We start from the raw sequence: 25231 nt of genomic DNA on the forward strand, positions 1-25231 counted from the left end.
AAGGCGCACAGCAGGGTACATTTCAGAGTGAAGTTAATTTAAAGGTAGTTACAATACAGTTACAATTGTTGACACGTTAACTTTGTGTTACCTTTAGTGTGAAGCAGATGTGTGGTATTATTACTCCTTGGTTTTTTTATGAATAATTTTAACAGACATCATTTTTAGAAGCATTTTAAGGAATGACTGAGGCTCACGGTCACTTCAGAGTAGAATGCTGAGTTTGGCCAAGCGTTGTTATGATAGATTATCTCAGTTTTGATGTTTAAAAAGTTTAAACAGTATCCCATGTTTTTGGAGAGGAAAGTTTTTACTTGTGTGTGATGTTCGTTCTTCAGAGGTAGCAAACAAACATTTCTGGAGGCTCCCAGCGGAAAGTAGTGAAGCTTTCTCCTAAACAACTGAAGTATATGTTTTTGGGTTTTTTTTAAGCATATTTTTTGGCCTCCTCCTTGAACCGGCACCTTATCGTGGTGGAGGGGTTTGAGCACCCGAATGATCCTAGGAGCTATGTTGTCCGGGGCTTAATGCCCCTGGTAGGGTCTCCCAAGGCAAACAGGTCCTAGGTGACGGGTCAGACTAAGATCGGTTCACTCGCCCCCGATGAATATAACAAGACCAAGGACGTGCACGTCGCCCGGATCGGCGTCACCGGGGCCCCACCCTGGAGCCAGGCCTGGGGTTGGGGCTCGCAGGCGAGCGCCTGGTGGCCGGGTCTCTGCCCACGGGACCCGGCCGGGCGCAGCCCGAACGAGCAACGTGGGCCCGCCCTCCCGTGGGCTCACCACTCGCGGGAGGGTTCAGAAGGGGCCGGTGCAGAGGGATATGGGTGGCGGTCGTGGGCGGGGGCCCCGGCGGCCCAATCCCCGGATGGTGACTCTAGCCATGGGGACATGGAATGTCACCTCACTGGGGGGGAAAGAGCCTGAGCTGGTGCGGGAGGTTGAGCGGTACCGGCTAGAAATAGTCGGGCTCACCTCCACGCACAGCCTGGGCTCTGGAACCCAACTCCTTGAGAGAGGCTGGACTCTCTTCTACTTTGGAGTTGCCCGCGGCGAGAGGCGGCGAGCTGGTGTGGGCTTGCTTATAGCCCCCCAGCTCAGCTGCCATGTGTTGGAGTTCTCCCCGGTGAACGAGAGGGTCGTTTCCCTGCGCCTTCGGGTCGGGGATAGGACTCTCACCGTTGTCTCGGCTTATGGGCCGAACAGCGGTGCAGAGTACCCGGCCTTCTTGGAGTCCCTGGGAGGGGGAACTGGAGAGTGCTCCAACCGGGGACTCCGTCGTTCTCCTGGGGGACTTCAACGCCCACGTGGGCGATGACAGTGTTACCTGGAGGGGTGTGATTGGGAGGAACGGCCTCCCCGATCTGAACCCGAGTGGTGTTTTGTTACTGGACTTCTGTGCTAGTCACAGTTTGTCCATAACGAACACCATGTTCAAGCATAAGGGTGTCCATATGTGCACGTGGCACCAGGACACCCTAGGCCGGAGATCAATGATCGACTTTGTGGTCGTGTCATCTGACCTCCGGCCGTATGTCTTGGACACTCGGGTGAAGAGAGGGGCTGAGCTGTCAACTGATCACCACCTGGTGGTGAGTTGGATCCGCTGGCGGGGGAGGAAGCTGGACAGACCTGGCAGACCCAAACGTATCGTGAGGGTCTGCTGGGAACGTCTGGCAGAACCCTCTGCCAGGGAGATCTTTAACTCCCACCTCCGGGAGAGCTTTGACCAGATCCCGAGGGAGGCTGGGGACATTGAGTCCGAATGGACCATGTTCTCCACCTCCATTGTTGACGCGGCTGTCCGGAGCTGTGGCCGTAAGGTCTCCGGTGCCTGTCGCGGCGGCAATCCCCGAACCCGGTGGTGGACCCCGGAAGTAAGGGTTGCTGTCAAGCTGAAGAAGGAGTCCTACCAGGCCTGGCTGGCCCGGGGGACTCCTGAGGCAGCTGACGGGTACCGGCGGGCCAAGCGTGCGGCAGCACGGGCAGTCTCGGAAGCAAAAACTCGGGTCTGGGAAGAGTTCGGGGAGGCCATGGAGGAGGACTACCGGTCGGCCTCGAAGAAATTCTGGCAAACCATCCGGCGCCTCAGGAGGGGGAAGCAGTCCTCCACCAACACTGTTTACAGTGGAGGTGGGGAGCTGTTGACCTCGACTGGGGACATCGTCGGGCGGTGGAAGGAATACTTCGAGGATCTCCTCAATCCCGCTGACACGCCTTCCATAGAGGAAGCAGAGGCTGGGGACTCAGAGGTTGACCCATCCATCACCCAAGCCGAAGTCACTGAGGTAGTCCGTACGCTCCTCAGTGGCAAAGCACCGGGGGTGGATGAGATCCGCCCTGAGTACCTCAAGTCTCTGGATGTTGTGGGGCTGTCTTGGCTGACACGTCTCTGCAGCATCGCGTGGCAGTCGGGGACAGTGCCTCTGGACTGGCAGACCGGGGTGGTGGTCCCCCTATTTAAAAAGGGGGACCGGAGGGTGTGTTCCAACTATCGGGGGATCACACTCCTCAGCCTCCCCGGGAAAGTCTATTCCAGGGTACTGGAGAGGAGAATTCGGCCGATAGTCGAACCTCGGATCCAGGAGGAACAATGCGGTTTCCGTCCTGGCCGTGGAACACTGGACCAGCTCTATACCCTCCGCAGGGTGCTCGAGGGTTCATGGGAGTTTGCCCAACCAGTCCACATGTGTTTTGTGGACTTGGAGAAGGCATTCAACCGTGTCCCTCGTGGCATACTGTGGGGGGTGCTCCGGGAGTACGGGGTCGGGGGCCCTCTGTTAAGGGCCGTACGGTCCCTGTACTGCCGGAGCAGGAGCTTGGTTCGCATTGCCGGCAGTAAGTCAGACCTGTTCCCAGTACATGTTGGACTCCGGCAGGGCTGCCCTTTGTCACCGGTTCTGTTCATTACTTTTATGGACAGAATTTCTAGGCGCAGCCACGGGCCAGAGGGGATCTGGTTCGGGAGCCAATGGATCTCATCTCTGCTTTTCGCGGATGATGTGGTCTTGTTGGCTCCTTCGAGCCGGGACCTCCAGCATGTCCTGGGGCGGTTTGCAGCCGAGTGCGAAGCGGCTGGGATGAGAATCAGCACCTCCAAATCCGAGGCCATGGTTCTCGACCGGAAAAAGGTGGCCTGCTCCCTCCAGGTGGGAGGAGAGTTCCTGCCTCAAGTGGAGGAGTTTAAGTATCTTGGGGTGCGTGAGATTGACAGACGGATCGGTGCAGCGGCCGCAGTAATGCGGTCTTTGTATCGGTCCGTCGTGGTGAAGAGAGAGCTGAGCCGAAAGGCGAAGCTCTCGATATACCAGTCAATCTACGTTCCGACCCTCACCTATGGCCATGAACTTTGGGTCATGACCGAAAGAATAAGATCCCGGATACAAGCGGCCGAAATGAGTTTCCTCCGCAGGGTGGCAGGGCGCTCCCTTAGAGATAGGGTGAAGAGCTCTGTCACCCGGGAGGAGCTCAGAGTAGAGCCGCTGCTCCTCCACATCGAGAGGAGCCAGCTGAGGTGGCTCGGGCATCTGTTTCGGATGCCCCCGGGACGCCTCCCTCGGGAGGTGTTCCTGGCATGTCCCTCCGGGAGGAGACCCCGAGGAAGACCCAGGACACGCTGGTGTGACTATGTCGCCCAGCTGGCCTGGGAACGCCTTGGGGTCCTCCCGGAAGAGCTGGAGGCGGTATCCGGGGAGAGGGAAGTCTGGGTGTCCCTGCTCAGGCAGCTGCCCCCGCGACCCGGCCCCGGATAAGCGGATGAAAATGGATGGATGGATGGATATTTTTTGGCCATTGGCTTTATTGACAAGATAGTTGAAGATATGACAAGAAACAGGTTGAGAGAGAGGGGGAGTGACACGTAGCAAAGGGACCCAGGCCGGGCGTCGAACCCAGGTCCACTGCGGTGAGGAATAAGCCGCTGTACATGGGAGGTCTGCTCTACCAACTGAGCTAAACAGCTTATATATGATCCCACATATATCCCCTACAGGATTTTGGCAAAAACTGGACTCCTCACTATGTTTGGAACAGTAAAAGAACTAATATCAAGTGGTTAGCTCTTCAGTTAAAAAAGACGGAGGGGTATTAGCATGTCCAAATTTCAATCTGTATCACTGGGCGTTTGTATTGAGATGTCCTACTTACTGGATGGAGGAGGATAGAGTTTCATCATGGAAGAATATAGAGCAATAGTTAATAGCACCGACAAAGTTGAGGAGGGAATTTTTCTATATATGTCCATCAACCAAAAAATGTGGTTTGTATTATGGTCTAATTTTAACATATTTGCTACAATTGTTTAGAGCTGCAGAGGAATTCAGTATATGGTGTAAATATTCTCAATTACGGAACAATAATCATCTTCTATCTAGGTGGGAAGTCATTTACTAACAAAGCTTGGGAGGATAAAGGTATCACTACTCTTCAAGTTATTAATGAGGCAAACACAATCCTTAGCTTTGAAGAAAAGGGTTAAAAAAAAGGTTCAAATGTACTTAGCAACCTGTTATAGTGAATGTTATCATAAGAGTCAGACAGGATGGCCTGTCTGACTTTCTTTTTTTAAAGATTTTTCTGGCATAGACACCTTTATTAAGCAGTAGACAGATAGGAAATATGGGAAAGAGAGAAGGATGTGACATGCAGCAAAGGACCACCGGCCAGAATCAAACCGGGGTCGGCTGCGTTTATGGCATGCGCTCTAACCACTTGACCACCTGCGCGCCACCCTGTCTGACTTTCAACCATGGATTTTTATGACTGTGGACAATTGGATCCAGGTGAGCTTCAACGACGCATCTTGTGCTAGGAATGCTTTTGAAGTGACAAACCCCTGTATCCATCCACAGGTCAAATGATTTATACAAGAGAATCAGAATTAGGACTTTTCATTTTGATTTCATTCTTTAAATCTGTATTCACACTGATGTTGCCAACGAGGTACAGCACTGATTGTGAATATATATCTTCTCTTGTCCAACAGGAGAATTTGTTAATTATCTGATTATAATGTATGATGTGTATGACACAGGATGCGGTTGTTTGAATTTAGAATATACTATAGGCATACCAATGCTATAGTCTCACTCTTAATTGTGTGCTGCAACAATATCGTCTCAAGTTTCACACTGGCAACCAACCAAGACAAAAGTTAGCACACTGTCCCGGCCCCACCCTCTGTACGCTGCTGGTTTATCTCTCCACGTGCAGTCATTTCTCACAGTTAGATTCATAATTTCTCACCGTGTGACAAATAGCTGTCAGCGTCAGTTCTGGATACTCCAAATTCCAACACCCACCCTCTATCCTGATAAACTATCTCTGCCTCAGCAGCAGTGAAAACAAGTAAACAAGGTTTAAAACAAATGACAAATGGATTCCAGTTCAATAACACCTCTCAAAAATGTCAAGCGCTTTCACGTAACTTTGTTAAGCAGTTTTGCAAATATCATGATGAATTGGTTTGTTTTAAAAAGATATCTTCAAGTTACGATGTTCTGAGCCCATAGACCTTTAATATAACAAATATAATCTTAGCCTTAAGGTGGTTTTGAAAATGGCACTGGTTCTATGTATCGTAGCAGAATTATATGGAGGCCTGTAACTGCCAAGTAAAAAAAAAAATAGCATTTCCATATGTTCTCAATACTTCTAGAATCAAAAGTAAATTCTAAACTGACAACAGACAATTTTCAATGCACAAAAGCATAACGCTTCTCTAATGATATTCAAACTGAATGTAAATCTGACATTTCATTTTCTACCAGGCACACAATTGTAGTTTTCAGAATGGCAAGACTCTCCCAGGTCTCCTGCCTAAAACCTGTCAAGGTCAACCATCAAGAAACTGACCATGATGCATATAACCATGGAAAGGCAGATAAGATAGAATTTTTATCAAAACAAGATACAATTGAACACATTTCAAATTCAGAAATTCAGACTGTCAGACTGTCCCGTTGAATTTCTTTGTTTGTTGTTGTTGTTGTTGTTGTTGTTTCTGTGTTTTACTTCATTATCTTATTTTATCAGATTTTTATTTTCAGTAATTTCAGTTTTTCGCTGGGAGGTTCCAACCTCCATTTGTTCAGGAATGTTTTGCTTTCTATAAAAGGAAAATAAAAATGAATAATTTAAAAAACACAATTTTAGATTTGGCTTAATTATTTCATTACCACACTGACAGCCAAGAACTTCAGAAGTACAAGAAGAGTAGCCTGTAACCAACCCAAAAAGTACAAAATAATCCCATAAGTGAAAAGTTCGCTAGACTGACTTTACTGATCTTATTTTGTGTTAATGCTCTTATTTGTAAGATAGTTGATTTTTCAGTCTCATTCCCAAAGTGTCAGTATTTGACGAGTTGGAGAACCCAAAGCTGGGAATGGGCTCAAAAATCAACTATCTGACAAATAGCAGCTTTAATTAGGTGAGTTAAATTGTATTTTATTTATTTATTTATTTTTGTTTTACACTACAGATCTGAGCACTTTGTGATCATTCATGTATTTATGAGGTTAAAGTAAGAGGTCATGACGAGGGTGTGTGTGTGGGCGTGTTTGTGTGTGCTGTTACTAAAAAAAAAGCCCCACCGACGCACTCCTCATTACATCCACACCCAGCCTCAGGGTCAGTGGCTTCTCTGAAAGTTTGTGTGAAAGCCTCATGGTCTCATTACTGGCAGGACTGTGTCTGAGACAGGCTGCACGAATCCCTCCCCGAGCCTCTCTGCTCCTGGCACATCACTGCTCCTCACACTGTTTGCCATAATCTCCCCCAAGTATTTCTCACGTCAGCCTTAGGTGATGAGGTTATTTCCACATTCCTGGGCCATTGAACAACCACCCCATCTACAGGAAAAACTGTGCTTATTTCGCAATGCTCTTGATTTGAAATATTGGTATTGAAAAGAACAATACATTGGATTTGGGGAACAACTATCTAACTTCACCAATAGTATTTGTGTATTCAACTGGGGTTATTATTATTCAAAAGCAGATTTCCGTGCAGGGTGTTTTGATAGTGGTGTCGATGCCAAAGCACAATATTGACACATTTTCATCAAACCATTGGACATTTCCACTTCTCAGGAGCTCTTTATTTACCAAGTGCTTCACCTCAGTGAACTTTGGGAGGGTTTTGAGATGACATCACATTGTAGTTGTTGGTCTGAAACATCACATAAGCATGTAAGTATGTTAAACCTGAAAACCATCTGAACCTGACCCCACCCTCCTCCTGGTCCCTGCTGCTGGTTCCAGCAAGCTTTTAGGGCGGGATAAGTATGATTATTTTCAAGATCTTGCGTAACATACAGACTCGTAACATGATGTCAAGGTTTACTCGTGTCGATGACAGATGCCTTTTATGACAACGGGAATAACTTTCAAACAGACTTAGAGGAATTCACTGAGCAGACGCTTGCTCACATGAACATCAACTCTCTGAGCAGATCTAAACCATAATCCTTGATTAATGTTTTTACAGGGACCCAACATTTCCCCCATGAGCAAGCTCTTGGCAACAGCGGCACAAAAAAAACTGCCTTTTATCAGGCAGAACTGGACTCAATGGTAGGCGGTCATCTGCCTTCGACTGGTTGGGTTGAGAGGGAGAGGGAGGGGGAGAGGGGGTAGAAGCAGTGGGAGAGACCAGAGCAGGGGGATTACAGAAGCCACCGCTGTAATAATAGCTTACTAATTGAGATATGAATATTACTAAGAGTAAAAGTATGATAATAGTAATAGTAGTAATAATCATGATAATGATGATGATAAAGGAAGCAGGACTGCAGCAGCGGGGCCATCCACCATCCATAGAGAGAGACTAGAGAGCACAGAGACTCCGGGGAAGAAGCCAAGTCAGTAACATGTGTTAATGAGACGTGAATGTACATCAGTAGGAAATCTCCCACCAGACCAGATCTATGGCAGCATAGCTGAGAGCCAGTGCAGCCCCTAACTGTGAGCCTTATCAAAAAGGAAAGTGTTAAGTCTACTCTAAAACACTGAAACTTGTTTTATGTGGGAGTTAAAGGACAAATCCTGATCAAAGATAACGCACAGATTCCTTACTGCGGTGCTGGAGCCATCCAGAGTCGCTATATCATTAGGTCATGTGTCTTTAAGATGTTTGGTGCCCAGTACTATAACTTCTTTTTTGTCTGAGTTTAGAAGTAGAAAATTGCAGGCCATCCATGTTTTTATGTCCTTCATACATGCCTGAAGTTTAGCTAAGTGATCAGTGTCATCTGATCTTAATGGAATGGAAGTATAATCGTGTATCGTCTGCATACCTCAGTAATCTTGTGTAATCGAGGCGCGTTATCTCAGGATAACAAGAAAATCAACCCGTTATTTGGATAAAACAAAAGGTTATTTCCTCCTCTTATTGATTATGTTACAAGATAATGTCTTCTTGACAACTGTAGCAACTTATTCAAGTTGAAACCATTGAGTCTTTCAGTCAGAGATAAAAAAACAAGCAAAAAAAAACCCATCAGTTATCATTATTTAAGGAGTTATGAATCCTCCCAGACAGTTGTGACGGTGATCTTGAAGGCTGAAATCAAGTGTGTTCAAATGACAGCCATATTTGGATTCTACATAATTGTCCTGGGCTCTGGAGAGAGCAAAACATCTTTTTCTTGAGATGAATTATCTCAAGAAACCTGCTTTTCTAGAGATAATGAGATAAATTAACCCTCTATCACGAGATAGCAAGCTTTGTTATTGTGAGATAACCAAATCATTAACCTGTGATCACGAGATAACGTTTTTTTTTTCTAATTATTGCATTCACTGTCGCTCTTGGCTTCCGTACAAATCACTCTTTATGATAACAAAGTGGTTTGCCAAAATCAACATGAGTACAACTTGTTAACAGAATCATCAGGGTGCATTGTCTGCCACTGTGTAGTTGTTGATCGTACCAGTGGGAGTCACCAAAGTCTTACATTCATATAAAAACTTTAGTAGTTCAGCTTCCAGCCTCAGGCCAACATCACATCGCCTTGAACGTGTCAGTGATCACATATGATAAAGAATCGCCACACAAGTGAAGAATAACAATGTCATCAGTCCGGTCGTCTGACTTTCATCAGTCTTGCCTGTTGGCTATCCAACACTCACTTCTGCAACAGTCTTTGTCCCGGTAAACAGGTCTGTATGGCAGATAATGGGCCATCCATCAAAAAGTAAGAGACTTGAACAGCAACTTTACATATGGTTAACAAAGTGACTAAATAGAGTAGAAGCAGAATTTAAAATGTAAAAGCTGAAATAGAAATGTTCAAACTGAAAGCATTTTGTAAAAGTGGAATTCTAAATGGCAAGGGAAATCAGTAAAGGGAAACCTTAAGTGTGGAACTTGGGAACAGTTAAGCTTAATTGTGACTTAATGTACTTATTGTAAGTCGCTTTGGACTAAAGCATCTCCCAAATGCACTGAATGTAAATGCAAATGAAAACTTGTTCTCAACTTCATCAAGGATAAATGATCAGCAGATCTCAAGACATCTGTCATTTTTTGCTGATGAGGATATCTTATGCGGGAATTGAAGCTATCAATGACTGTGGCTCAGGGGTAGAGCCACTGTCACTGTTATCGGAAGGTTGCTGGTTCAATTCCTCTCGTCCGTATGTGGAAAGGTCATTGGCCAAGATGCTGACACTGATGTGCTGGTTGGCACCTTGCATGGCAGCCACTGCCATCGTTGTGTCAATATACGACTTACTGTAAGTAGCTTTGGACCAAAGCCTCTGCTAAATGTAAACTCTGCCACACCGTTGTTGATTTTGGGGTGAACTGTCCCTTTAACCAAGTGCTGTCAGTGCCTAAAACCATCATTTTTTTTGCAACTTACCAGATAAAGTCATTAACAACATTTTCTCTTCACGTTGATGTAAAAATGAATCTGCTTGGTGGCATTATGTTTGTAAAAGAACTCACTGTTGCCCTAATTGCACACAGAGAGACAGGGTCGTCCTGTCCTGTCAGTCATAGGTGGATTTTGTTGCCCCTAACTCTGTAGGTCCCGCCTACAAACAGTCGGGCTGCTGACGGAGCTCCATTTCGCAGCGGACACTCAGCAGACCCGGTCAGTCCAAGAGCCGCGCCCGTCCCGTCCGGTCCACAGCTTTTCTTCCTCTGTGCCCGGGTGAAGGTGTTTGTCTGCCGCTGGGATGATGAGCGTAGCGGTGGCGGAGGGCTGTTTTCTGTCCGCCCTGCAGCCCAACTCCTCCTGCACCGCCTATGTGGTTCCCTCGGACGGGCCGTCCGCCGACCCGGGCGCTAAAGCAAGGAGGGTCCGGGAGCAGGTCCGGATGCGGCTGGCTGAGAAGAAGTCCTCCTCCCTGCCCAGACTGGACGACTCACAGCTCGGATCAACAGGTGAGCGCATCGCGTTAAAAAAAAAAAAAAAAGAAAAGAAAGAAAGAAGACAGGATTGTTTCGAATGAGCCTTTTGTGAGCCATGAACAGGTGATGCTCATTAAACTGTAATGACCAAAACTGTAGTTTTGACCCCCCACCTACCTATCAAGCATGAAAAACACTTAAAGTACATAAAACAAACCAAATTGTTAAGAAATGTCACAAGTTTGTCTCAGGTGGTTTAACATACATTTGTTTAAAATCATATTTCTGTTAAATACGACAACCTGTGTGAAAAAATGATATTTTGATATTGAATAGGCTTTTTATATCACCGACACAACAACAACGTGTAACAAGGAAAGGGATTAGGCAAGTGAAACAGAAAAAAACAGAAAAATGAAATAGAGTGGGCTCTACTGAAATGAAGGCGAATAGCTTTTTCTTTTTTTTTCCTCATCTGTGGGCGCAGCATCAGGGACACATTATCATCTGATGAAGCTGTTGTGGGGAAATTGTTAGGAAACAGTTGCCTTTCTACAGGTCCAGCAGATACAGAGCAACAGGGGCAGTAATTGTCTAGCAGCCTGGTGGTAATTCAGTCTCCTTTTAGCTCTGTTTTGGTCTCTACCAGCTCCAGAGTGAAATGACTCTTTAAGTGCTCCACTAGGATTCACCAGGTTGTTGCAAACTCTGTCGTTTGGTGCTGGGCAGGTATGTGTGCAGTGGGTTTGTTAGAGGCTCTGTGGTGAATACAGGCGTCTGCTGCTGGAATTGAGGTTGAAGCATTAAGTTGTGGTCAGAAGAGCCGAAACAACTGTAAGACAAATGCTAACATGTTTAACGTGATCAGTCTTGCAGGTTTGAAGGGGCAATTTGTAAGATATGTCCAGAATCAAAAACTGAACTAACATAATAACAGCAGCCTTGACCTTACGTCAAGGTATTTCTACTGAAGTTGGCACACATTAGCTAGCCCCGGCCCGTCCTGTCTCGTAGCTCTTCATACTGCAGGAGGCGATGTGACTTTGCTGCTTGATCTTTTAAGTCAACAAAATAAACTCACAAAATGATAAGAAAATAAATGTTTTTACACCTATTTTGCTGTTTTCCTTTCCCAGAAAAGTACAACCATACACCACCCTGAATCAAGTTTCTCTCTTTTACATTAAGTCATTGTAAAAGCCACTTCATCCAAACTCAACATAAACTAAATAAAACCCACCAACGCAGTCTTGGTTTGTCTTTCCATATCACCTCTGGTTTTGGTTAAAAAAAAAAATCCCGACTTCACAGAGTAAGATGAAAATATTCCAGTGAGACATGCACAACTCTCTCCACCATTTCATTCCTCCCCTGCCCCTGCTACTGTCCCTGTCCTCATCAGAGTCACTGTAAATCAACTCCGTACTGAATCATCTTGTCTTCAAACTGACATTCGTTGGTCCGGTAGCCTGTGTTCATTCCCAGTCTGGTGTCCTGCGGTGTTTACTGAGCGTCATTAAACCTTGAACTCAAATTTAGTTATGCAGTCTTACTTTATTTTCCTTGTGCAACTGTAGAATGTTTGAAACACAGAGGGGGCTCCTGGTTTGGCTCCAGAGGCAGGAGTCATACTGGCAGAAGAGGGTGAATAACATTCACCTGAAGCTCTTCGGGCAATTCCTGTTACTCATGTCAGTTGCTGAAAACTGAATTATGGAAATACTAATGTTATTTATTGAGGGTCTGCAGAAATCCAGAGCTTGGTAAATGTTTTGCGGTAATGGAAGAGGGACACTATCCAGTTGCATTCGGGGAACGCAATGCCTCTGCTGCTTCGATTTGTACCTTTCTTTTGTAAGAAATGAACCTCCTGAATTTGCTAAGATTTAGACATAATTAGACAGAATGAAGCTAATTTGACAATTTAACAGTCATTTTAGGGTTCAGAGGGCGTACACACACATTTCCAAACAAAATTCCAGACTGAAAATATGGACATCAGCCCACTATTACTCTTATGGTCCAGGTCATTAAAATCTCAACACAAAACAGCAGCTGTGAACCTGGGCTGTTACGCAACCAAGATGGGAAATCTGTTACACAGACAACATCCAGGAAACAAATGATGGGGAATTTTGAAATTCCATTTCATCATTACTTTTAGTAAGAAATCTAACTCTTACATTCACTCGACTCAGTGATCAACTAAACAGAGACTCCTGTTCAGCACTGTGTTGGGCATGCTTTAACTCTGATTAAAGCTGTAACATATCATGGCAGGGGGGCAATAAGAGCTGTAGCATCCTTGTGTTGAAGTTCAACATGCACATGCTTGTGATTGTGGTTTAGTTCATGGCAAGACTCCTCAGAGGTTTGATAAAGGTTTGAGACAAAGGGGCCTTTTTAGATGGTCTATAGCGGCTGGTCCAAAGCACAGCGCGCTGGTGCATGTAAGGCTTGTCCAAGTCCATTTCGACGTGAAACGGTGGATAGTCTGGGCGCAAAGTGTGGCGCACGGCACAAAGGGGTTGTATTTAGACTGTGAATTAGTCATGGGTGTGAGGGGAAAGGAATATGATCCTCGGCTGCAGGACCCTCTGCCCCGCCATTTCACAATCATCTGTCCCATCAACAGCTCTGTTTGACTGCATTTGACAAAATCCAATGATATTTAACTGAGGAGGAGGAGTGCTGCTGTGCGTCCCTCTGTGTGTGCACCAGTCTCAGTCTGTGGATCAGGCAGGAAGAGTCACAAAAAGTCTCATCCTGATCATAGACTGGTGGGATGAAAAGGAGCCTTTTGACCTTAATAAGTAAAATATTAATGACATTACCTGCAGCGATCCTCCAGCAGCAGAAACTATATGTGTATCTCTACATTAACATGCACATTTGTGCACGAGGAACAGCTGATACACTTCATTGATGTTTAAAACTTAAGACTTGTTTCCTTTGGAGAGTTTAAAACCACAGCTTTTAGTTTTGTTAATTAAATGTTCCACGATATTTGTTACCATACATTATTGCGTTCATGGAAATGTTTAACATAACTGAGAGCATGACGCTTTCTGCTGCCTCAAGATGGCAATCCACCATCAGTGCACCTGACCACACCTCATTTAAAGACCATCACACCCAAGGGGGCACAGGTGGGCTATTGCATTGAAAATGACAAGTGTGTCGGTCTGAAACTAGCAATGACACTAACGCTGTGCTGTGCGCCACTTTGCACTGAGTCTAAAATAGAGCCCTTAGAAAATGGTGCAAAATGTTGATCAGTGTTTCACAAAGCTCAAGAGGACGCCCCTTATATGACGTGTTATGTCCACAACCAAAATATACTCAGTTAACTGTCATAGAGAAGTAAAGAACCCAGAGGAGAAAAAAACAGAAAATAATATTGGAGATTCATTTAACAGTCAAGAACTAATGGATTTCATCGACTAAACGTTGACGCTTTAATTTAAAAAGGCATTCATTGTTACAATTTTACAGATTTTTTACAGAAAAATTTGACATGTATTATATTCAACAAAGTGTATTAATTATCTTGGATACACACATAGACACCTGTCTGCTGGGAAAACCTGCAAGAGTGTTATTTCCTGGTCATTTCCTGTTTTTTTCCCTTCCTATGGAAACTGTCATTCGTGACATCACAGGTTCCAGACAGGGAAGTTTGGAGTTATACATGTTCACATGTTGAACAACAAGTTTTTTTCTATAAATTAAGATCCAATGGTGATTATTAAACACAGAACACCTTCACCTCATGCTCTTTGTCTAGACACATGCATGTTTATATTAGTGGCCAGTCAGCTTGCGAAATCAGATAATCCAAATCTATCTCATCGAAGACTGGATCATGACCCTGTGTTAGTCTTTTTAAAAGAAAAATATGGGAGTGGTAGTAGAAATCTCTCCTCCTTACGACTACTACTCCTTCTTCTGTCTGATAAGAGAGCAGGATTCCAGTTTGACCCATGAGGGAGTCAGGATGTAGGTTGAAGGCTGCGTATAAACTCTGTGAGATCATCTTTCATTCATGATGAACTGCACATCATGTTGCCAAAAAAAGATGACATTTCATCAGACTGAAACTCCTTTTCTGTGAAATAATGTATTTTTTTTTATTACTAATACTGTATAAAGATTACATAACAATACTAGGTTGTTTAAACTCATTAACAACAAAACACATAACTGAAAATTAAATCAGAGAGACTAAATTGAAAGAGATACTTGAGATAAGGGGGTTGTGATGCCATGAGCTGTACAGGAATATCAACGCAATGGAGCCGACACTCCTGGGGTGGTGAAGGGGTGAAGAGCAATGGCTGTAGATCTGGATGGAATAGATGCAGAGCAGGACGTCAGATGAGCTCACTGGAAGGTCCAAGATGGTTGTGATGAAGATTGTTGGTGAATAAGGTGGAGGAGAGGAAGAAACAGGTTGAAACTTTGACGATGTGATTGGTTCAAAGAGGTTGTGGCCTTATCATTGGTTAATAACTTATAGAGTATTATTATAATTATTATATAACAAAAGGCTTCCTGATTGATATTACACTAAACTTCTTTTCTGTTGACCATTTTTGAAAGTGTACAATGTAAATTTAGAATTTTGGATGGATCTAGATGTGGCCTGTGGTAACCATTTATTTCTGACAGATACTGTGATTGCAGTATGATTCCAGATTCATTTAAATAATTCTTTTAGAATTTCTCTCAAAAAAAATATTGAAATCAAATCATGACTACGTGACATCAGTGTGGTCTATACCAAGCAAACATGTTTCACTCCATACATCTGGACAACAAAAGTTTTGGCTGGATTTATCATACATTTTAACTCTATCAACCAACATTAATGATGCTTTGTGGATGAGTGCGATGAACAGGAGGTGATGATTCCAGTCTTTTGTTTGTAATGTAAAAACAGTAAGCTGGTTCAACACCCCTCCCAAGCTCATTGACCACCTCGTGTGTTGAACATTCCTTTCCAATCTCCTCTTCACAGCATGTAATCAGAGTTTATTTTAGACTGGTCTGTACTTCGGTCAGTGGAGTAAGTCCTGCTGTCATACTGAAATGAAACTTGAGGACTTAACGACAGAGGAAATTGAATAGGTCTGATTAAATTTGACGGTTGAGAAAACAATTTTAGCAAATATTGGTAAAGTTGCCATCTCCAGGAGGTGATTTCCTTGTTTTGCTGACCTGTTTATCGTTTGTCTAGTTCCAAGGCTAGGTTAAATATTCCCCCTTGAAAATTCCAAAGCATGGTAAATTGAAAACTGCACCAGTCAGCCGCAAGATTAAAGGGACTAACCGGTGAAATGGATTAACAGTGATCATCTGGTTACAGTGCAATGCTACTCCACAATAACTGCTTGGGACTTACCAGAGGAACATGATAAAGAGCTCAAGGCATCAGTCTGACCTCCAAACTTTCTATATTCTAATCTAACCGAGCATCTGTGGGATATGCTGGACTTCTGAGGGATTGAGATGAGGGGATCTTGGGTTTTCAGGTCCGAGTGTCCAGCTCTCTGTCGTGTTCCTCAGACTGTTACTGAGCAATTTTTGCGGTATTGGAGACGCATTTTCCTGCTGGGGAGCCACTGCCATCTGGCAGTGCCAGTACCAAGAGGGGATGTTCTTGGTTGAAAGTGGTGTTTGGGTGGCTAGTGCATGTCAAGAGTATTGCATTGTTACTAGATCATCAATGATTGATCACTTCACCTGTCAGTCTTTTTAATGTTGTGGCTGATCAGCATATTGAATTAATTAATTCTGGTAAAATAAACTATAAAACAACTGTGTGTTGTGCGGTATAGCAAGAATTGCACAGTTTTATAAGACTGAGTATTCAGGGTTCAGGGGAATATCGTGTGTTGTCCTGGAAAATGCAAGCTGTGGACACACCCCTTGCATAGCACCTGACATGGAGGCCATTAATGTAACTTGACAACTCGAGTGGCCAGAACTGAAAATAATAGTTACGTTATGCTTCAAAGTCTAAATATTTGTCACCGCCGGCTGGTAGTTTTATTGGTTTTATAGATAAAGAGTGCTTTCTTTCTATCTTGTTAAATAATGTTAAATTGATTGATTGCATGGAGCACCGGATTCAGAAAACGTTGCCTTTTTCCTCCATTGACTGAAATCCCATAGGTTATGACTTTGGCCATTTTCAGTGGTGTAACTAGAAAACTTTCCATCACAGAAATAGATCATGAGATTGTGATTTTTGTCGTCACAATGTTGTCACCGACCAGAGCAGCCTACCTGGGTGCAGTGTTGATTGGCTATTACTTGTGAAGTGTTTCCAATGCCAGATACATTCGCTGGTTCTTTCTTCTTCGTCTTGTTTTTTTTTTTTTAGCCTGGTTTTAGTTTTTTAGAGAACGAAAGACTGGCGAGAGAAATGAGAAAGCTGAGGTTATCAATGCCAAAACCATTATTGTAACTTGGTTATATTGATAGTGATATTGATATTGAAGTGAAGTGGTGTATATCTTGCATTATCCCATGATCAATTTGTCATGATTTCCAGGCATGTAACATGTCATAGTTGTAGCTATAGACTGCAAATCATTTAAATGTATAACTTCCACAGAGATGAACACACCGTGTTAGTGTTTGGGGGTCATCCCTATCTGCCGTACCAGCTAAATCATCACTGAAAATGTCCTGGAAAATAATCTCTAGATAAGAGCGCGAACCCTGGTATTACTTTTTAGAGTTCACTTCAGACTAGTGCCGGAGACCAAGGTTGCTTTTTGGATATGATGGGACAGAAATTGGAGCCTTAGTTGAAAAAAAGGTTTGTGGCAGAGATCGGAGCTTGGCTGGATGGATGGGAGCTGAACACATAAATCACTGAGAGGCTTCTTGTTTTGCAGAAACCGAAGAAAACAGTCTCATCTTGGGAGATGGGCTTAATTACAGTCATAAAACTTTGAGAGGGGAGTTAATCAAAAACATGTTTAAACTTTATCTAGCATCGCACCCATGTTCTTGACTACTCAAGGAATGTGAGTGTGAATTTGTCCACACGCAGCCTGATAGATATTTGGTTTGCCAGTGGTTCTCAACCTTTTTCAATTAATGAACTTCTTTTTCAAACATTTTTCAGCCAAAAAACAAATGCCTATAAACAGATAGACAATACAGCACTGAACCATCGGTAATCAATTTAATAAACAACAACCTTGTAACTGAAAGAAAGACACTTAAATGCTCCATTTCCAATTAGATTCCATCACATGCACTGAACTCTGTTTTGATTAGTTGCACTTACATTCTTGGTGACAGGGAGGCAACTGTAGTGATCACACTCTTTTCCAGGCAGTTTCTGTTTCTTCGCTCTGTTTTCACCAGAATCATTGTATAAAAGGAGGCCTCACACAAGTATGTGAGCCAGCTCAGGGTGCTCCTTCTTCACACACACACCCAAAACTGTGTTAGAGTGGACGTGTCAAACTGCATCTGTAATCCAGAGTGAGACAGCACATCCAAGAATTTTCTACTTCAGACAAGGGAAGTGGGTTTCTGGATCCTTGAATTAAAACCACCAATCAAGTTGATCAAATGTCAATTCATGATTGACTTAAATCGACCTCTGCACATTTGCATTTTCACAGATTTCTTTAGGAAACCATCCACCTTTTCATGCAGGTTCAATATGCTGCTGTCCTTGCCCTGCAGACGCATCCATTTCCTTCAGTTTGCTTAGTATATCTGCCAGCATAGCTTTTGAAGCCTTTGTCTTTAAACAAGGTGGCATCTGTGCTAACAGACTGGTGAAAGAGATCCCATTTATGTTTTTTTAGTTCTTAATATGGACTTTAAGTAGCATTGGTTTAGGGACTGCTACGACGTTCAACAAAGTACACACACTTCTATCTCGATAATTCTTGATGTTGTAGTCCAGCAGTCTACTACCGGAGAATGCCAAAGCTAGTTATAGACGTAGCCATGGAAGGAGTTAAATGTTGCTTAGTGACATTTGGTTTGCACTACCACAGCAACCCGTCGGAATGTTTAGCTGTCCCTGTACACTCACTGCTTAAAGTCCCCAAAATGCTGTCTGTGTTCTCCTTAATGTGGGGGTCCTGTATGAGAATACCTTCCCTGACCTCTGACCGGATGATGCTAATGCTCAGGCATGCAGCCCAGTTCCCCTCCCAGTACCACTCCCCCCCCCCGCCCCCCCTTCCTTCCGTCCTGCTGGTCTGATGGTGTGTGTTGTTTTTCTTCAAGCCATTTTCGACAGGCTCTGTTCCCCCTTGCTCTACCTATTCAACTCAGCAGCTCACTTATATAATATTTAACAGTTTACTGTGCTCTAAAGTCTGAGAGTGTTGATACATCTGATCATAGTGTACAGTGATATAAGGTTCCTTCATCCACATGTTGTCATGGTTGTGTTTATCACTTCCATCTGTGAGGTAAAGTAAATCCATCTGTGCTACAGTGGTTCTGCCCACGGTTTGAAAAAAGTGCTTCGGGGGGCTCTATGGATAGCCATGTTGATCAGTAGGAAGTTTCTGCTACTTTTGTCCAATCTGAAAAATATTGATATCTACCTGATTGATTGGCATACAATTTTGTCAAGACACACATAGTTTCCAGACAGTGTATCCTAATATCATCTGACTGCTGCATTGAAATGTGTTACTAATGGATGGATTGCCAGAGAATCAGTAAAGACATTGATATAAAACTTAGGAATTGCAATGGCTAAAGTGATTCCCTGATTCTTCATTGAAGGCTACAAAGGCCAATGCCATTGATACGCAACCTTAGTTTTCTGTTTGGGCAGGAGATATATTTGTTCTTGACAACTCGTTTTTGTGCTCAATGATGGAAATCAGGTGTCCCAAAGATGCAATGCACAAATTGTCTATGTGAACGACTGGTCAAAAGAAAGTACATCTCCAGCATGGTGCAACTTACCAAATGTTAGCATCCTAACACACATACACAACATATATCAGGGGTCTCCAAACTCAAATAAGCACGTTAGTTAACACATTAGTTTTCAACAGTGCAGATCTTTTTCAGAATAAATAACTTATTTAAAGCCTGGCTAGGCTTGCTGCAGTAGTTTGTGTTCCCGGTGCTACCTAGTGGTCGGCTAACACCGTCTACAATAAAAAAAAATTAGCGGACTGACACGCTGGGATTTCGAATGGTCAATAAATGCTGCTGCAATATTGCTGTTTTGCTCTGTAGATGCAGTTTTGATGAATAACAGAGGTACTAACTGAACACATTGCACTTGCATTTCCTGTGACGAGTGAACTTCAAATTAAAAGTCTTTTTATAAAAGTTAATTTGTTTAAAAACAGAATTGTGTTTTTATGTCAATTGCATATGAAGAGATAATTTTAATTAGTGTGGAAAAAATATTTTGCGTGCTACATTATATTTTTATGTTTCGTATTTTTGACATTGAGTTGTGGGCTTGATGGATGAGGAGGGGGCTGGCAGTTTGAGACTGTGCCTCCAAAATTCTATAAGGAGTTTGAAGAGCAAGTTACACCATTTTGACACAAGCGTTGGACTATACGTTAGATAATAATCAATGCTCTGAAACATGGTGAAGTTCATTATTAACAGTGATCCATAAAGCTGGTAGAAATCCAATTGATTGTGTCTCCCACAAACATTATTAACCCAGACTACACAGGCTTTACTGCTAAGAGAACATACATCAGTGCAGTAAAGATAACCCGAGGTGAACTTCTGAATAATAATTTGTTTTTGTCACAGTGGCATTCTGATCAAAGACACAACTATTTTTTCTTTCTTCTCTTTGTCTAGACTACAGCTTTCCTGAGGCAAAGAGCTTAGCCCACACCCTGGGTTTCAGTTCCAGGTCCATGATACAAACACCTAGCCGCATCATGGCTGTGAGTACTACCTGCCAGCACTGCTTTACACAATACTACATACTTGCAAACGTTAAAAACAAAAAAAAAAAAAACTGTCCAGTACAGATCTGTCTGACTTTGATGGACTGTGGTAGGATTTGTATTAGAAGTGATCAATTTTGTCAGTGATTGTTTAAAGATTATTCAGATATATTATAACCTCTGTCTTATTTTTGTTGTGTTGGCCAGCATTTCTATCAGTAATAGTAACATGGTACTCATCAAGTTACTTCCTGAGATCTTGTCTGTAGCCATGGTTTGAGAAATTTGCCTTCCCTCTTAATTTTGTTTAATTTTGTTTTACATACTATTTATTTAGTTTAAGGCCAGCTCCACTAATTTTAAACTCTGAAGTGAAAAAAATAATTCACTTTTGATAAATGCATAGTTAGAATGTACAATGAAGTTTGTGTTAGTCTTAGAAACGCAACCAAAAGTATAGTAGAGGTTTAACAATAACAAAATGTGTCAGATGATTGAAATAATAAAATAATGAATAAAATAAAGCATTTTTCATTTCTTTTTCATTGTTGGCCTAATTGCAGTTAAATTACCTGTACATTTTTTTTCTAAACTTGTTGGTGTTAATTGTAAACTCACTTCAGGGTACCAATTCACCCAAATTCCCAGCAAAAATAGAGAAGACATTGCCTACAGTAAGTAGGTTTAGTCAGTGCTGAGATATGGTAGGGCAGCTATGTTGCTTGGAAGAAAACAGACAGAACAGGAACAGTCAGACAATCAGACACAACCAAAAAGAGAATATAAAGACTCATGGTCACAGTACTCCCCAAACTGTCAACAGAAAGACTGAATTATGAGTGCAAAGGTTTCAGTTCAGTTCAGTTCAGGTTGCAGGGAGAGGTTATTAGCATTAGTGAACATTTTAGCTTTACCTCCAGATTGCTGTCCACAAATATCCAGCATGCAGTACAGTCCACTTCACGTACATGACTATTTATACAACACACACCCACTCCAAAGCCGCCCTCTTCCTCTCCCGTCTCACCTCAGGTCACCTTCAGAATACGTCCACTCCAGCGCCTCCTATTGCTTTAACCACCATCATCTCCTCCCATAGACCAACAGCTTGATTCAAGTTCCTCTAATTCTCTGTCACCGCCTCCTCTCACACCAGATTCCGTAATAACTAATCATTTTTATGTCACAAATGTATGTCTTTTAATAAGTTAGATTGTTTTATTATTACAGAGTCATGGTTGTCTCAGGGAGATTTAAGAAGCAACCTCAGGGAAGGGGGGGTTTCTGTCACTTAGATTATAAATGCAAGGTTTTTGACACAATTGATCCCAGTATTTTAATGATTATTAACAGCTCCCATTCTAATGGTAATTTTCCATCCATTTTTGAACATCCTAGAGTCTAACCTCTCTTAAAGAAACCTAACCTTGATCCCATTTTTTAAAAATAATTGTAGGCCAATTTCTAAACTTTTGTTTTTATCCAATGTTTTAGGGAAAGTGTTTTCAACTCAGCTTTTAGCTTTTATGTGTCATAATAGGATTTTTTATGAAGTTCCAATCAGGTTTTAGAGCATTATATATCACAGAAACAGCCCTCCTCAAGGTAACAAATGTTCCCTTTTTCAGCAGCTGACATAGAAGAGAGCGCATTTTGAATTCTTTTAGATATAAGCACTGCTTTTGATACAGTAGATCATGCTGTTTTGATCAAATGTGTTCGAAACCTGAGTTGGCATCAAGGGGACTGCTCTTGGTTTTATTCTTACCTTTTAGACAGAACCTTTTTGGTCACCATACATAATTACACTTCATCTACTACTCATATTACCTGTGGTGTACCGCAAGGTTCGGTTTTAGGTCCAATTTTATTTTCTATTTACTCTTGGCCATATAATCCAACGTCACAACATTTCTTTTCATTGCTATGCAGACCACACGTACCTTCTGCTGAGACCTTGTGACCCAAAAAGCATAGCTGCTCTTTTTAACTGTCTCAATGACATCAAATGTTGGATGGCACAACATTTTTACAACTGAATAACTCCAAGTCAGAAATCTAAGTTGTTCAGAAGGCAGTAGCTAGGCTTCTTGCTGGTTTTAACAGACACCATCATGTCACTCCTATCCTAGCTTCTCTTCACTGGCTCCTTGTCTGTTTTAGAATTGATTTTTAAGATTTTACTGATTACCATTAAAGCTCGTCTCGGTCTTGCCCAAGGTTGCATAGTAGAAATGCTGACCCCATATGAGCCTATTCGTGGCCTTAGATCCTTGGGTGGGACCCTTCTCGTCATTCCAAAGTCACCTTTCCATTTTTTATTCCTTTTACTGCTCTTATTAGTTTAGAATTCATACTTTGTGATGATGGGTTTCCTCCCTCTTACCATCCTTTCCTGCTTTTATGTTCTTATTATCTATGTATTGTCCAATATTTCTTTTACTTCTCATAAACTTTATATCTGCTCTTAATTCCTTGATGTGATGTCATCATCTCATTGGGCCTCATTCATGAACCGTTCTTACGAACAAATTTGTTCTTAAGTCCCACTTACGAAGATTTTACAAAGATTGTGGCATTCATGAATGTTTTCTTATCTAAGATTTTTTCTTAGGCAAGAACAAATCCTACGAACACTCAGGAGTACTCTTACGCGTAGTTCAATAAAATGCAATATTACAGTGATAATTCATATTTATTCATTTATTTATTCATTTCATATTTTTGGTAATTTACAAAGAATTTAAATTCTAAAATAAATTAAATGTGCCAATGATTTAAGATAAATCAAGTAAATTGGAAACATGCCATCAATTAGTAACCCCCCCACCCTATTTATACATGGCATTTCTCCATCCAAGGCCCACAAAACAATGGCATATATATTGCTCCTGTGGCTTTCATCAATGTAAGAACACAGCTGCGAACAATTCTGAGGCTTACGGACGCGTTGGTGAATCTGACGTAGGGTTTTCTTAAGGAACCTCTTAATAACAACTTAAGAAAGGATCTAAGAAGATTATTAAGAAGATATTGGTGAATGAGGCCCATTGTCCTTTATTGTTTTGTTCTTTTATTTATTTCTATTTTTATTTTATTTTATTTATTAACTTTTCTTTTCTTTCTTCTCTCTCCCTTCCCTTTTCTGTGATTTTGCCTATTTTATCACTTTTATTCCTTTGACTTGTAATAACTCATTTTGATTTTTTCTGGTTTCACATTTTGTGTTCTGCCTTCTTGATTTTTACTCACTTCCTTGTGTTTGTCTTGGCACACACACACACACACACACACACACACACACACACACACACACACACACACACACACACACACACTTTTAAGCAAGGAACCAGCATTGTTTAATAATGTTTCCTCTCTTGTCTGATTGGCTTTGTGTCAGTGAGAAGGAAAATTCTTCAGACCAAATTGAGAACAATGTAGAAAAAATATAAACAGGAAGTTTGTCTGTTGTTTTTAACTGGCCAGTCTAACAATTCAAAGCAGCAGTGAGTTTCCTGTAGCTTACAGTAAGCTTGCTTTATTTAATGTGAGAATAAGAAGATCCTACACCAACGTCCAGCTGCCCAGGACAGATTTACTAGCAGTAGATACTTTTTCTTGTGAAAGTATTAAAGAAGAAAGAAGACAATAGTGATACTTTTTTTTGTCCATGCCATAGCTGTAAGAGCTTTTCTATAACAACTTTTTGCACTGCTAACAAAGATATGAAAGTTTGTCTGTGAAAATTTCTGTATCAGAAATCTAGCAAAAAGATAAATTTTCTCCACCTGCTGCAGAGTGTCAGCTAACCTTTTTTTAAACCCCCACCCTGCAGGTGCCCACAGCACCCCTTCACTCCTCTGGGTTCTCCTCTCGCTCCGCTGTGGAGAGCACTTCCAGGGTGAGGCATAAAGAAGCCAGCACAGTCCAGAGCAGCTTCCACACCTCCCAGTCACACAGCAGAAGCAGACGCACTAAGTCACTGTGCCAGGCAGACCAGGAGGCATTTCCTATCAGTGTGTTTGTTCCTCAAGAGAAGGCTTCCTTCCCAATCACTGTGCCTCCCCCCGGCACCCTAAGGCGCAGCCTCAGTGGGACACTGGCCCAGGACAGGAGCCACTGGCAGGAGGAGGAGCTTCCATATCAGTACACCTACAAAGGCCCTTCTCACCGCACCATCAGCCGTATTACCAACCGACAGCAGCACTACCAGCAGCAGGGCTCAACATTGGGTCAGGAGGGCTGGGTGGGGACTGGAAGAGGGGTCCCCATGGCAGGAGATGGCTGGGGGAGACAGTGGCAGCAACATGTGTCCAGGGCAAGTCATGTCATGGGAACAGGGCAGTACCAAGTCCCTATTCACCGGGCCGCCTCTCTCCGCAGTGTGAGGAGCGTTGGGAAAGGGGTGGATATCTTGGATGGAGCATCGATACATAGCAACGACCCACTGGAAGAGTGAGACATGTTCTTCATTCATTCTCCTGGCTACAACATCTTGGCTACAGCTAGCCAGTTCAGCTTCATTTGTAGCTTTATCAGTTGAATTACTTGTGGGGTGTATGTTGCCAGCAGTGATGGGAAGTAACTAATTACATTTACTCAAATACTGACCACTACAATATTGTTTGTAGATTGCCTGCTGCATCAGAGTCAAAGATATAATTTACTTTCATCTGTACTTTGGATATTTGAGTGTTTATTCTATTTATTGACAGAAATGACTTTTGGTACTTGATCGCATTTAATATAAGATACTTTAAGGGCGCACTCACACTAGGCAATCTGTACCGTTCCCAATCACGTTTGACCCCAAAGTCACATGGGTGGAAGAGGTGTGCTTCGACACATGGACATGTATGTACAAGAGGTCACCATGCTCAGGCCCAGTTGGGGCCAGCGGGAGGACTGGGGAGGAGGGACAATCATGCTTTTCGCAGTGTG

At 42.8% G+C, this 25231-nt stretch overlaps 1 protein-coding gene and 1 long non-coding RNA gene across 3 annotated transcripts in view; one reads left to right on the plus strand and one right to left on the minus strand.

Annotated features, from left to right (window-relative positions):
- Window positions 1-10064: 10064 nt before the first annotated feature.
- The window catches only part of LOC115579851 (plakophilin-3-like), a 33941-nt gene continuing 18774 nt past the window's right edge, over window positions 10065-25231 (plus strand). Inside the window, exons 1-3 of one of the 2 annotated variants that reach the window (XM_030413548.1) lie at window positions 10065-10394; window positions 20196-20284; window positions 24126-24745. In XM_030413548.1, the coding sequence (XP_030269408.1) occupies window positions 10187-10394; window positions 20196-20284; window positions 24126-24745 (917 nt within the window). In that variant the 5' untranslated portion in view covers window positions 10065-10186. The remainder of the gene's footprint in view (window positions 10395-20195; window positions 20285-24125; window positions 24746-25231) is intronic. The other variant, XM_030413549.1, reaches the window with a different exon arrangement.
- Window positions 13806-17844, minus strand: LOC115579853 (uncharacterized). Its single transcript, XR_003983752.1, has 2 exons — window positions 17668-17844; window positions 13806-14747 (listed from the first exon to the last, which is right to left on the minus strand). It is a non-coding gene; the product is annotated as an uncharacterized LOC115579853 (long non-coding RNA).

The sequence above is a fragment of the Sparus aurata genome, chromosome 4, assembly GCF_900880675.1.
Source record: "Sparus aurata chromosome 4, fSpaAur1.1, whole genome shotgun sequence".
In the NCBI taxonomy this organism is placed as follows: domain Eukaryota; kingdom Metazoa; phylum Chordata; class Actinopteri; order Spariformes; family Sparidae; genus Sparus; species Sparus aurata.